The 14,005-nt window shown below is 45.6% G+C and overlaps 2 protein-coding genes across 4 annotated transcripts; both read left to right on the top strand.

The window, feature by feature from the left end:
- Nucleotides 1-452: 452 nt before the first annotated feature.
- On the top strand, nucleotides 453-4,137 carry LOC109762842 (putative pentatricopeptide repeat-containing protein At1g68930). Its single transcript, XM_073500809.1, has one exon. It carries the CDS (start codon nucleotides 470-472, stop codon nucleotides 2,732-2,734), a length of 2,265 nt encoding a protein of 754 aa, XP_073356910.1. The 5' UTR covers nucleotides 453-469; the 3' UTR covers nucleotides 2,735-4,137.
- LOC109762841 (uncharacterized) lies at nucleotides 3,530-11,954 on the top strand. Of its 3 annotated transcripts, none has more exons than XM_040391610.3 (5): nucleotides 3,530-3,803; nucleotides 4,231-5,288; nucleotides 6,021-8,117; nucleotides 8,411-11,340; nucleotides 11,509-11,954. In XM_040391610.3, exons 3-5 carry the CDS (start codon nucleotides 8,106-8,108, stop codon nucleotides 11,510-11,512), a joined length of 2,946 nt encoding a protein of 981 aa, XP_040247544.1. In that variant the 5' UTR covers nucleotides 3,530-3,803; nucleotides 4,231-5,288; nucleotides 6,021-8,105; the 3' UTR covers nucleotides 11,513-11,954. The 3 variants fall into 3 exon arrangements, with proteins under 3 accessions (XP_040247544.1, XP_045085457.1, XP_045085456.1); XM_045229522.2 differs by having other exon boundaries at nucleotides 4,231-6,903; nucleotides 7,222-8,117; XM_045229521.2 differs by having other exon boundaries at nucleotides 4,231-7,501; nucleotides 7,984-8,117.
- Nucleotides 11,955-14,005: the final 2,051 nt, after the last annotated feature.

Genomic DNA, 14,005 nt, shown 5'->3' with positions numbered 1-14,005 from the left:
GGCGGATCACCTCCTCACCCGAGCTCGACGCGGCTCCATCGCTGATATGCAGGTTTACAGACATTCAAGGTGGCTCATTAAAAATGAAGCCATTGCCGTTGAAAGGCATGGGTCATCATATACATTGATCAGCACAATATCTTTTTTGATTCATCAGACATTCTGGAGAACAAAGCACATCCATTTTTTAACCGACCATTCAAATTTTGGACCATCTCAGAGTTGTATTTTTTTAAAAACAAGCTGTATTTATTGTGGCAAAAACCGCGGAAGGTGCACAATTTATTACCCCCTCGGTCCCATAATATATAAGAGCATTTCTCTTATATTTTGGGACTGAGAGAGTAGATTTTTTTTACCGGAGGCCCATGACCACGCGTCCACGAGAGATAGGCCTGAGTGCTAGGCCCATAACTGGCGCGATATGGACCGCGAAGCGCTTCGCGGGTGAGCCGGTTTCCCTCCCGCTATGAGCCGCCCGATCTGCAACCACTACGCCGAGCTCCTCTCCTCCACCGCCGCCGCCGCCGGCCGCGATGGGGCCCGCGTCTCCGGCGCCGTCCACTGCCTCGTCCTCCGGACGCTCCCGCAGCTGCCGCCCACCTACCTGCTCAACCACCTCCTCGCCGCCTACGCCAGGTCCGGCCGCCTCCCCCTCGCGCGCCGCCTGTTCGACGCAATGCCCGACCCCAACCTCTTCACCCGCAACGCGCTGCTCTCGGCGCTGGCCCGCGCGCGCCTCCTCCCCGACATGGAGCGGCTCTTCGCGTCTATGCCCGAGCGCGACGCGGTGTCCTACAACGCGCTCATCGCGGGCTTCTCGGGCGCCGGCGCCCCCGCGCGGGCGGCCCGGGCGTACCAAGTGCTGCTCCGGGAGGAGGCGGTGGTGGACGGCGCCAGGGTCAGGCCCAGCCGCATCACCATGTCCGGCATGGTCATGGCCGCGTCGGCGCTCGGCGACCGCTCGCTCGGCCGGCAGGTGCACTGCCAGATACTGCGGCTCGGGTTCGGGGCCTACGCCTTCACCGGGAGCCCGTTGGTTGATATGTATGCCAAGATGGGGCTCATCGGGGACGCCAAGCGGGTCTTTGATGAGATGGAGGGCAAGAATGTGGTGATGTATAATACGATGATCACGGGTCTCCTCCGGTGCAAGATGGTTGAGGAGGCCAGGGGGGTGTTTGAGGCGATGGTCGACAGGGACTCCATCACCTGGACTACGATGGTTACAGGGCTGACGCAGAATGGGTTGCAGTCGGAGGCGCTGGATGTTTTCAGGCGGATGAGTGCTGAGGGTGTCGGCATTGATCAGTACACTTTCGGAAGCATCCTTACAGCCTGTGGCGCCCTTGCTGCCTCAGAAGAGGGGAAGCAAATCCATGCCTACACAATCAGAACTCTGTATGATGACAATATTTTTGTTGGAAGTGCGCTTGTTGACATGTACTCAAAGTGCAGGAGCATCAGATCGGCAGAAGCCGTTTTCAGAAGGATGACATGCAAAAACATCATCTCATGGACTGCAATGATCGTTGGCTATGGACAGAATGGGTGCGGCGAGGAGGCTGTGAGGGTGTTCTCGGAGATGCAGAGGGATGGGATTAAGCCTGATGATTTCACTCTTGGCAGTGTTATAAGTTCTTGTGCTAATCTAGCAAGCCTGGAAGAGGGAGCACAGTTCCACTGTATGGCGCTTGTCTCAGGGTTGAGGCCGTACATTACAGTGTCTAATGCACTCGTTACCTTGTACGGAAAGTGTGGCAGTATCGAGGACGCACACCGCCTGTTTGATGAGATGCCGTTTCATGATCAAGTCTCCTGGACTGCCCTTGTCTCAGGTTATGCGCAGTTTGGGAAAGCAAAAGAAACTATGGATTTGTTTGAGAAGATGTTATTGAAGGGTGTGAAGCCTGACGGGGTAACATTTATTGGTGTCCTTTCTGCTTGTAGCCGTTCAGGGCTTGTGGAGAAAGGCCGCAGCTACTTTCATTCCATGCAGAAGGACCATGGTATTGTGCCCTTGGACGATCACTATACTTGTATGATTGACCTTTATAGCAGATCAGGGAGGTTAAAAGAAGCTGAGGAGTTCATAAGGCAGATGCCACGGTGTCCTGATGCAATTGGATGGGCCACATTGCTTAGTGCATGCCGGTTGCGTGGCGACATGGATATTGGGAAATGGGCTGCTGAGAATCTCTTGAAAACTGACCCTCAAAACCCAGCGAGCTATGTCTTGCTGTGCAGCATGCATGCTTCTAAAGGTGAATGGAGCGAGGTTGCCCAGCTTAGGCGCGGAATGAGGGATAGGCAAGTGAAGAAGGAACCAGGCTGCAGCTGGATCAAGTATAAAAATAAAGTTCACATATTTTCAGCCGACGATCAGTCTCACCCCTTCTCCGGAACAATTTATGAAAAGCTCCAGTGGCTCAACTCTAAGATGCTGGAAGAAGGATACAAGCCTGATGTCAGTTCTGTGCTGCATGATGTGGCAGATGCTGAGAAGGTTCACATGCTCAGCAATCATAGCGAGAAGCTTGCAATTGCCTTTGGCTTAATTTTTGTTCCAGAGGAAATGCCGATCCGGGTTGTCAAGAATCTGCGTGTTTGTGTGGATTGCCACAATGCTACCAAGTTCATCTCGAAGATAACCGGTCGTGATATTCTTGTGAGGGATGCTGTCAGATTTCACAAGTTTAGCAATGGCATTTGCTCATGTGGGGACTTCTGGTAATTCCACTGTCTGTTTGGCCAACGTTGCACATGTTTCAAGTTTAACTAAAGTCAGAAGTGCTACTGGAAGAAAAGGAGGAAAGCTGAACGAAGCTAATCATGGATAATAGTCCCTGGCCATCAACTGGGTTTGTGTGACACAGTACGAAAGAGGTGTGTTTATGTCATCATGAAACTGTAGTTCTGGAAGATTGTTTTGATTAACATTTTGTTCCTAATTGTTGGTTGGTATGGATCTGACAGACAAAGGGAGAATCTGCATTTGCTAACAGCAGTATGCAGTTTGGTATAATTGTGCATGACTTGTATATCCTTATTGACTCTTGTGTACCAAAGTGGAAGGGTATGCCAGGTTTTGTCATTCTGTGCGCTAATTACCAAATTCGGCACATTGACAGAAGAAACCACCACTCTTCTGCCTTAATAGTCTGAGTGTTAATCTTTTCATTTCATTTTAGCATAACTAGAATGATGCTAGTCTGAGCTTAACCTCTTGCCAGATAAAGCTCCATCTCCAGTGTTTTTTCTTTACATTTTACATAATATTTGATGTTGCACACTTCAAGTGGTTACTAGTTGCAAAATGTGCAGGGTATTTTTTCAGTTATGGCTTGGAGATGGGCCTCAAGTTTGTTGAAAGAAGATCCCACTTATGGCTTTGCACCAAGCAGCAAAGGGAACAAAGCGATTTATCACCATCCACTGAGTCTCTGTTATTAGCTTGGCTTCCAAATCTCCAAGACTTTTGTTACGCAACCGAAGTGTTTCCACAGGCAGCCTAAAACAATGCCAATGTGATGCCTGAACCAATCCCTTGTTGAAGTTTAGTGCCTGGTTGCCATATGGGTACTTGATGGCAATGTGAGTCATGTAAAGGGTATATTTCTAGCAGTTCTGCTTGGACAAGGTCATTGCAGTTTTGTCACCATTAGCTACTGGAGAACAAGCTGCAGCAAGTACTGGGAAGAACTTACTGGAGAAATGCCCCTGAAGAACAGTTATACTGCAATTTGAATATCAGGAATTGCAGAAGTCACTGGCTGCATGCCCAAGAACCCCAGCATGGCCAGGTGAGTGTATTTTAGATACCTGATATATATAACAGCGCAAAGTGTTATACAGTGTGTGAAGAATCATATGTATTTCTTGTGCATTTTATGGTCACATCGGTACTGTCCTCCTGCAATTGTTGTTAGCCTGAGACAGTATTGACCAACTGAAAATTTGGAAGTAAAAATTCTCTGTCGAAATTGGACTGGTGTGATGTACAACTCTAGCTTTGTAACCTGACATCTTCCACTAGCTATTACAACTTACTGAAAGGCCTTGGCAATGAATAGAGATAACTATTTTTTTTTGCGGGTGAATGAATAGAGATAACTAAGATGGAAAAGAAAAATAAAAGATAGGAAAGTGAAGCAAAAATTCAGAAGGGATACTGCACATATACTATATGCTATAAAATAAAGAAAGTGATGTTTCCATTTTTCTTTACAGTGAAGCCAAGTTGGCTTGGTTGTAGGAGTCCATCTCATGGATGATGAGGCTGGTGGTGGTGACCCGGGCGCTGGTGTTGTTGTTGAAGAGGCACATCCCGTTGACGTAGATGGTCTTTGTTGGGTACAAGCAGTTTGGCTGTACTAGCAGAAATTGCTTAGTATCTAGTTTGGTGGTAGTGTACCAAATTGTAAATCTTGCATGCCACTAGACCACAAGGTGGCAAGTGAAGCATGGGCATGCAGAGCTTGTTTGTAGAACACAGACACAGCTAGCTAGCTTAGCTGCATTGTGCAGTGAAGCTAAGTGAAACTCTCGACAATGAGATCACAGCAACATATTTATTCAGTTCCTACATATATAATACTCCCTCCGTTCCATAATATAAGTCTTTCTAGAGGTTCCAACAAGTGACTACATACGGAGCAAAATGAGTGAATCTACACTCTAAAATATGTCTACATGCATCCGTATGTTGTAGTCCATTTGAAATGTCTAAAAAGACTTATATTTAGGAACGGAGGGAGTATAATGTGCATCTAGAATACAGTATAATTTATTCTGGTAGTCAACAATCAGTTATGGACTGGCTGTAATTTTTTGTAAACAAAATATAGTGTGCAACAGTTTCAGTTTGATCATAAATCCATTGCTAGGTTCACTTATCTGCCACCGAGATCATCATCTTCTGAAGTCATGATACAGGCTTTCTGAGACCCAGAGGGACTTTTATCCATGTTTTATTTCTGTTCTGATCCGGAAGATGATGATTTCGGTGGCAGTATTCATATCAAGTATTGGTGTTAAGTAAATTATTTACTCAAGACAAGTGCTCCTGAAGGTTTGTTATTTCTTCAACTTGTGAATGGAGCAGTGCATAGAGAATTGTGGATAGGTTCGGATGCTGTTGCTTCCGAGGAGGTTATTTTTAACATTCTTTCATTGCACGTGTAATTCTACTTGGGCTCGATGAGTGTTGTTTCCGATAACTGATTATGGCTTTCAGAGCTATGCTTGGGCTGCGCCACCGGACCACTTGCCTCCACACTGGCACTCCGGTAAGTAGGAATTTCGATTCTGCATGCCGCCGGAGTGAGGTTGTATTGGTAACATTTTGGCCGCAGTACTGATTCGTTTTTGCCCTATTCAAATTAAGAACTGACAGTGAGAGTAAGCACACAACAGTACAGCTTTATGTAGGTGACCAAAATGTTCCTTGCTAGACCTGATTGTGGAATTTTGTTTCATGGTTTTAGTGGAGGCCTGATACAGCTCATACTCCTAACCATGTAATATTTCTGAGTACATATAGTAAATTGCTAGATTTTGTAGCACTTGCTTAACCATGTTTGACAAACTTAAATGTTCTTGCTTGGCCATGTAATATTTGTGACCGTATATGACTGAATGTAATGAAAGGTGCAAAGATTGTGTTTCGATATTCAGTGCAGTTCAGAGTGGCTTGACAATTCTAGATATTTGTCAAGATAATGCACATGTGCTTATATTTGTCAAGATCATAATCTAATTTTTTTGCTTATCTTAACTATTCCATTCTAGATAAAAAAAAGTTAGCAAAGGTGTGTTTCCATTGTGCATAGTTTAGTCTTACACACTTTCCGCATCAGGTCGGTTTTCTTACTTTGCCCCGCCCCAGCCTCTAAGAAAGCAATTATTTACACCATAAGCTGCTTAACTATATAATGCAACCTTAAAAGAAATTCAGGTCCTGCTGTTTTTGTACTTTTGCTCCACTTTACTGATGTACTATACTAATTTCTCTCTTGCAGGATAAAGTGGGTATTACTATATGTAGTAAATTTGGTTGGATGATTTTGAGCAAGGATAAATGGTGCACATGAAGATTCCATAGCAGGTTCGAGTGCTTGAGTCTGAGGGGTCACCATTTTTAGTTGCATGTACTTTCCATATGATGTTTCTAGCGGTGTGTGAAGCATTTTCTGATTTTATCGTAAAGTTAAGCAAGTCAGCCTCACATCACCTCCAAAGGGAAAGAGAGCAGAAAATTTTGTGATTATAGGGCACATATAGGAATCCGCGCAGCACATCTCTCCAAGCTATACATAGTACACTAGAGATATGAGCCACATTCCGCAACATAACTGGCAGGAGTACATTTTGCCCCCAATAGAATCCTACTTCACTGAATTGCAATGCAATGTAACACCCAAAGCTGGATGCTCTACTTGACAGGCAGGTGGCCTGAAAGACACAAAAGTTGCTCAATTAGCAGGAGGATCCAATAGTAAAGGGACAGTCTTGCAATCATTTATCTTTATCTTTCAACCCTGCTGGTAGCTGGACACAAGCAAAGGATTGATTTCCGTCTTTAGCAAAGCGTAAGGTAATCATCCCAATGTGAGAGAAAAACGAAAGCAAAAGGTAAGGATACTGCCTCTTGTTTTATTCTGCGTTCTAAGGTATTTGTGCACACTGATAAGCATGAAGCAGCCCAACTATTTCTTCGCAGCATGTAGCTTTTTTGCTTTACAATATTTCTGTACAACAGGCTACTTATGTTTTAGCTTGACAATGTGATATTTCTGACCATATCTGACAGATGCAGTGAAGGGCGCAAAAATTGTGTGTCGATATTTAGTACATTTCGGAGTGTGCCTTGACAGTTCTTGATAGTGTCAATATTATATGCAGGTAACTTTCTTACAAGTTTGTAGCAGTGTAGGAAGCATTTTCTGATTTATTATGTAGCAAAGTTAAGTAAGCATTTCAGCCTCTCACATTACATTCGAATAGAAAACTGCAATCCTTGTGAGTAGTACTTGTATAGGAATCTGTGTAGCAGATGAAGCTAAATAGTAAAATAGGATTAGTGATATTAGCCGCACCCTTGAATCTAACTTGCACCACATTCTTTTCAATGCAAGTTACACAAAAGTTGTTTGATTAGCTAGCAGCGAGATCAAACAATGGCCGGTCAGGCCTTGAAATCTTTATCTTTAAATCTTGCAGCTAAGCTAGCAACAAGCATAGAATTGATTTCTGTCTTTAGTGAAAGCAAAAGATAGTCCTCAAGGAAAGACAAAAGGCAAAGCAAAAGGTAAGGAATAGTACTGCTTGCTTTTATTCTGTCTAGCCAAGGCATTTGTGTGTAACCACAAGGACCCCGTTGAAGCATGTTGTGTGTCCAGATTTCGCTCTCCAGTCTAGCCAGCTTCTAGTTGCCCCTGTCTCTACCTAGCTACATACTCTCTGCAAGTCTGCATAGTACCAGTTATTCAATATAACCAAGGTATGTAAAGCTCAGCTTACACCTGTATTCAATCAGCCTGTCTGCTTCTTCGTATCTATGTATGCTAGTTTTATCAGGACATAGATTTTCTACCCTTGAGCAAATGTGCTCTCTTTACTTTGAAAGAATAGAAGTGAGTTTCGAAGATTCAGAAAATTCCATCAACAATCACATGTAGATATTACAGTAACCTATGTATTTGCAAAGTTTTGGTGAAATCTCACATGCAGTCCAAACTAAAAATAGCAATCATGAGAGGCTAAAAAGCACATTTATGTGCTCTAATTTTGTTATTTTTTGCACATAAAAATATAAAAATTTGTATGAAACTTAACAGCTGCACACAGTACTCTATGACATACACGTGTGATTTTTTTGAAATTTTGTGGAAGCACGAGAATTATATTTTTTGCATGCTCTCCTTTAGGTCATTGAGCTTTATTTTATTAATCTTGCTTGCATATCATTGCATTTGTATACAGGAATAAATCGACTAAAGCTCGAGGAATTCAGCTGGAGACTTCTAGTGAGCTGACTGATCAATGATGACCTGGAAATGGAATTAATCTAGAGGGTAGAGATTGCAGTATCTTGCCAATTCATCATGCGTACAGAAGTATGTTTACATGTACCAATCACTTTTCGTTCACTTGTGCATGTTATCTTTCTTATCCCGTTCGAGCTAGTTTACAAAATATTTGGGTTATTGTATCCTCGTGGGTGCATCGATTGTGGTAATCTTTTTTTGTAAAGTGTTCTATATCTCAGGAGTTCTGTTCATTAATTGCATCACGCTTGCGTAACCTTGCCCATCACATATTGTTTCATATATATACTACTACTGCTACTATGTATGTAGCTACTTTGCACTGGTGGCCACCGTCCTCACCGCTTCACATATGCATGCAGGTTATCAAGGCAAACACCATTGATGAGGCTGTTGAAGGAATTCTCGATGAACTCAAGTATACTAGAGGAAAAGAAAATGTCATATACTTTGATGGCTGGGACGGGCTGGGGGCATCTGCGGTCGTGCAAGCCGTAGCCCAACAGCTCGCATCAAATGAAAAGAAATGGCAATGGGGACTGCAGTTTGAGCAAGTCATCCACATCGACTGCTCTAAATGGGAGAGCACAAGAGCAGTTCAGAGGGAAATCGCAGAGCAGCTGAAGCTTCCCAATCAGGTGATGCAGATGTTTGACAAGCAAGACGAGGAGGATGATTTCAATGGTATTACTGATCAGCAATCTCGGGCTGGGATAGCAGAGGTCGCAATAGAGATCCAGAGGAGCATACAGGGCAGCAGGTTTTTGCTGGTTCTTCACAATGGAAGCAACGAGGAGATTGACATATCTAGCCTTGGTCTTCCTGTATATGAATATTTGACCAACAAGGTGATATGGACCTTCCAAGGGAGGTTTCGGATGGACCCCAATATGAAAGACAAGGCCATGAAGAAGGATATAACAAATGTTCTTCTCTCAGCTTCATGCTATGAGAAAAACCCACAAGATCTCTGGTACTATCTACTGCGCAAAGAGGCTACACTAGTTGCATATAAGAGTGGTGTTGATCCTGAAATACTTGTTCAGTGCTTCTTGTATATGTTGACAATACATTGCACCAGCCGCCATTATGTCGACAGCGAGTATGATTTGGCTACCCATGCATGCAACTATTGGATATGTGATGGAATCATACAGAAAGCCACAGACATTGCTGAAGCATGGCAAGTTGGTGAGAGACTGCAAGGTGATATCCGATGGAATATGGACTACCGCGACAATGAATTTCCCTCTCGCTTTCTATGGTATGCTGAGTGCGTACCACACTGGGCATCACCAGCTCATGGATTTGTGCTGGTCCCTGATGGAGTCGTTCCTAGCAGAATGTTCCAGCATTTTGACAAGCTTGGCGTGATGAAACTCTCAAGATGTAGCTTCAGCTTTTCATCACCTCCATTTCTCTGCTGCCACAGCCTTAGATTTTTATGGCTTGACCACTGTCAAAACCTAGGAAAGAGAGATGAGGCGCAATTGGAAGAGGAGGACACCCCAAGGTTGTGGTCATGCTTCCAAAGCTTATGGGTGCTTGACCTGCGCTACACAGATTGTGATTGGATCTTGTCTGCACGGATGATGGATCTCATGACCCAGCTCAGGGAGCTAAACGTGATGGGAGCCAAAAACTGGGACTTTAGCCATTTACAAGGACGGTTGCGTAACATTCGCAAGCTCCGGTTAACAAAGTCCACCTGCTGGTCCGACACCAATGTGTTCTCAGATATGGAAAGCATGGAGCTTCTTGATTTTTCAGGGAATATGGTCAGTGGTTACATGAGAAGCTTATCTGGCTCAGCAAGCAACATTAACCTTGATTCTGTCATTATTGGTGCCTGTGGTGGGTTAAAAATCATCTCTTTTAGGGACTGCAAAGAATTGAAGAACATATTCTTGAAAGGATCGTTGGGGAGTCCTGAAGAGCTGGACCTCTCGGGCACAGGAGTGAAAACACTCAACTTCAGGGAAGTGGTAGCCACCTCACTCCCCAAGCAGATCATCCTGCTAGGCTGCGAGAAGCTCCGTGCAATATTGTGGCCTAAGACATTTCAAGGGAAAGGGTGGTCTGGTTTGCTGCATCTTGACACCACCTCAATATCAGCATCAGCTGACGGAGGTGAAGCATCACATGCACATCCCCTTAGCGATCAAGCCCTCCAACAGCAGAAAGAAGAAAAGTTTAACGGTGGATGGCGGATTTCTCTTATGGATACAAGGCTCCTGAGGTCGCTTTCTCCTGTAAGAGAATTTTTAAGGGCCACATCCGTACATATTGATATCTGTCCTGCAGCTACTGTTGGTGGTTGCAACATCCAAGGAACAAGCAGCCACAAACTACTGCAAGTCCAACCGCACACAAGGACTATGGTGGACTCCATGTATGGATATGTCTTGAAGGATGGTGGCCCAGTTGGAGTGATGGTGATGTGGGACTGCCCTAAGATATTTCTTTGGGATGAACCAAAGACATGTATGATAAAGATCATTCATGGACAGGGCAACAAACTTTTGGAGGATGCCCCAAGTGCTAGCACTAGTGCTTTATTATTGCCTGGTTTTATATGCAAGCAGAGTACATCTGTGCATGTCTATGATAACTTGTCCATCACCAATATCCCTCCACCTCTCGACGGATCAGGATGGCAGAGTCTAAGATGGTGCCGAGTCGAGAGGTGCCCCAAGCTACACACGGTCTTCAATATTGGGCAGGGCAATGGTGCGTCCAGCTTTAGGCGTCTGGAGACATTATGGTTGTCCCAGCTTCTGACGGCAGAGACATTTACTACGCCAATTCTGACCTTTTGTAGCCTGGAGTTCTTGCACCTGGACTGCTGTCCCAGGCTCTTACACGTGTTCACCTTGGCCAGCAGAAATTCAGGGAGGTTCTTCTGTAGTTATTTGCAGACCCTCGAGATAGTGTACTGTGATGATCTAAGGGAGGTCTTCCCTTTGGCCCCTGGGCCCCAAAAACAGGATACAGTTATAGAATTTCCCTATCTGAGGAGCATCCACCTGCATGAGGTCCCCAAGCTGCAGCACATCTATGGGTGCAGGATGTGGGCGCCTATACTCGAGACCGTCAAGATCCGAGGCTGTTGGAGCCTTAGGCGTCTGCCGTCCGTCTACGAGCACACCAAGCCACCCAAGGTGGACTGCGAGAAGGACTGGTGGGATAACCTTGAGTGGGACGGGTTGAATAAGTACCATCACCCGTCCCTCTACGAGCCAAGCCACTCGCTGTACTACAAGGTCGAGCTGCCCAGAGGCACCATACTAAGGTGAGCTAAGCATATAACTCCATCTCTCCTTACTCTGCAAATAAACTTAATTTTGTGCTGGCAAATCACTAGCTTCTCTTTTCTGGAACAAAAACCAACTTACTACTGTATCCGACGAAAGTACATCTGTCTAATCATCCCTACAAATGTTGGTTTACTATGCTGCAGGTAATTCACCCCTCATGTGAATTGATCTTCGGGCTCGTCCAACCTGAATGCATGTACGTCGTCATGCAGACTTACATAACTGAAGCTTTCCTGCCATGTGTATGTTGCTTGCCCTGCTTCCTGCTTGATTGGTTTGTGGTGTTCTCTACATTGGCATTGCCTTGGTGCGGTGACGCCCCTTTGCAGTTTCATTTCATTTGATTTGGTTTGGTTTGATTTGATTTGGCCATCCTTGCTCGATCCATCGAAGCACTATTCATCTGGTTGCTTCCGAGCAAATGAGAATAAATCAGAGTGGGCATTCGGCTGATGCAGCATGAGCTCCTTCTTTGTGTGGGTGCTGTAATATGTAAGCTTGAATGATGATGGTGATTATTGTGTATGTGGAGTTTTGTTGTGGTTTGAATAATCAACTGATTGTAATTTCTAATTTGCAACATGAATGGTGATGATGATAGTGATGGTTTTGTTTGTGTGGTGTGCACACTGGTTTGGTTATAGGTTAACATTATCACTAGCGCCACTTATATCCATGTGTTCTGTTTGTTCTGATCTGAAAGATGATGAAAATTTGGCTGGGAGCCTATTAAGCGTTCTCGGAGTTGTGAAGGTTCTCAGAGAATTATGCTTAGTTTTTTTCTTAGGGAAATGATTATGTTCTTGTGCCGATCGCCTCCTGCGTCGTTAGATCCTCTTGATCGTGCAGTGCGGAGTGAGCACACCGCTGGCGGCCACATCCGCCTCTCATCCACACATCTCACGAGCCTTATCTCATTTTCGACATTTTCCCTCTCCCGTACGCCCGTCGCCCACCTTCTCCCAAAGCACGGCGCAGCATGATCGTCGTTACAGATGCAGTTGGGGCTTCCACCCCCACAACCTGCCCGAGCGGTCGCCGTCGAAGCCGTCAACGTGCTGGCAGGGAAGAGCCATGCCCGGCGAGCCTAGACGTGGCCGGGACCACGACGCAGCCATCCTTGGTTCACACGGGCTCGCATCCCCCCACCTCCGACATGGAGCGAGCCCGGCCGGAGGTCCTTGTTGCCGGTGGCCTCGTGTTTAGACACAACAAGCCTCTTTGTTAAAAGGCACTCCCTGTTGCAGAGACCGGAGAAAAAAATTGATTCAAAAAGGTCTTGTAACAAGGATCTTGTCGCAGAAGGCCGAGCACAAAGGCTCCTGTTGCAGAGATCTTGAGACGAAAACAATAATTCTGTGACACCATCCATGTTGCACAAGTCCTCCCGCAACATTATCTATGCTGTAAAAAGGTGAAAGATGAAAACTAATAATTTTGCAACACAACCTCTGTTGCAAATAAATTTCTATAACATGACCTTGTTGCAGAGATGACACTTAAGGAAATAACGCTTTAAGCTCAAAAAACAAAGAAAACAATGCTTCGGGTGGTTTTGCAACGAAGCCTCGGTTGCAGAGCGAACAACGCAACAACCAGCTTGTTGCAATTCATGACATGCACGTGAGGAAGATCTGATGGCTATTTTTTTTTGTTAATCAGACAGCCCTGGAGGCGCTTGAGGTTTTTGTACTATTCGTCGGCTGATGCCCAAAGAAGAAAAGGAGTAATGCTACACACACGGGGACTTTACGAGGGCTTTACGGGCTAATCAAAGATTAATGGTTGTGATTTAGTTAAGTAAGGACGGGCCCCACCACTTAAAATCATGAGGGGCCAATTAGATTAGGCCACGTTCTTCAGCCCGTGAAGTCCGTTGAAACCTCCCCGTGAATATCGGAAGAAAAGGGGATAGATACATTCATTTCTACGACATGTAATTCCGAACGGAGGGAGTAGCGATTGCAAATGGGCCCGATGGGGGGGTTTCTAGGAGAACAGTTTCTGCGTCTTGTTACTGGGCCAGGCGTCGACGGTATGTGCGCGGAAGGGTGGTGGTTGAGCCGTGTTCCTCTCCCCCTGAAGATAGATATCGCCGGCGGCCTCGCCGTCCAGAGCTGCCGGCGTGGGGTCGGCCCTCGGCGTCTCGTCGGCAGCGACGCGCTCCGCTGTCCCTTCGCGTCTCCTCCGATGGCGCTGAGTCCTGCTTCCCTACAACCAACCCTCGGCAGCGGCAGCACCGCCGGCCGATCGGATCCCTCCTACCCTGTGCTGCGAATCGGCGTACCTGCTTCTGCCTGCTCACTGCTGCAGCTTCTGTGTCTCCATCGGCTCTGCATTTCAGTTATCCGTCGTCAGTTAGTTTCTTGGTGCGGTGATAGACGCTACTGCTAGAAACCTGAAATCGATTTGCCCCCTTCCTTTGAATCTGTGTAGGAGAACTAAGCATACCATGTCAACCTCACACTAGATTCATTATAGACGCCTTGTAGTACACTTAACACAGCTCTTATATGAATCTGTGTTGCACATTTCTCTAGAGCTGCAAACAGATGTGGCAACCACATTCCGCAACGTAGTAGTAGGGGTTCAATTTGCCCCATTAGCATCCTACCTTACTGTAACGGCAATGCAAGTTGA

Source organism: Aegilops tauschii, chromosome 6 (genome assembly GCF_002575655.3).
Source record: "Aegilops tauschii subsp. strangulata cultivar AL8/78 chromosome 6, Aet v6.0, whole genome shotgun sequence".
Classification (NCBI taxonomy): domain Eukaryota; kingdom Viridiplantae; phylum Streptophyta; class Magnoliopsida; order Poales; family Poaceae; genus Aegilops; species Aegilops tauschii.
The sequence above is the reverse complement of the archived record's forward strand: the minus strand, read 5'-3'. Positions and strand labels throughout refer to the sequence as shown.

What these genes read in the sequence shown, in the direction of transcription:
- LOC109762842 (XM_073500809.1), top strand. Translation starts at nt 470, where the DNA reads ATGAGCCGCCCGATCTGCAACCACTACGCCGAGCTCCTCTCCTCCACC.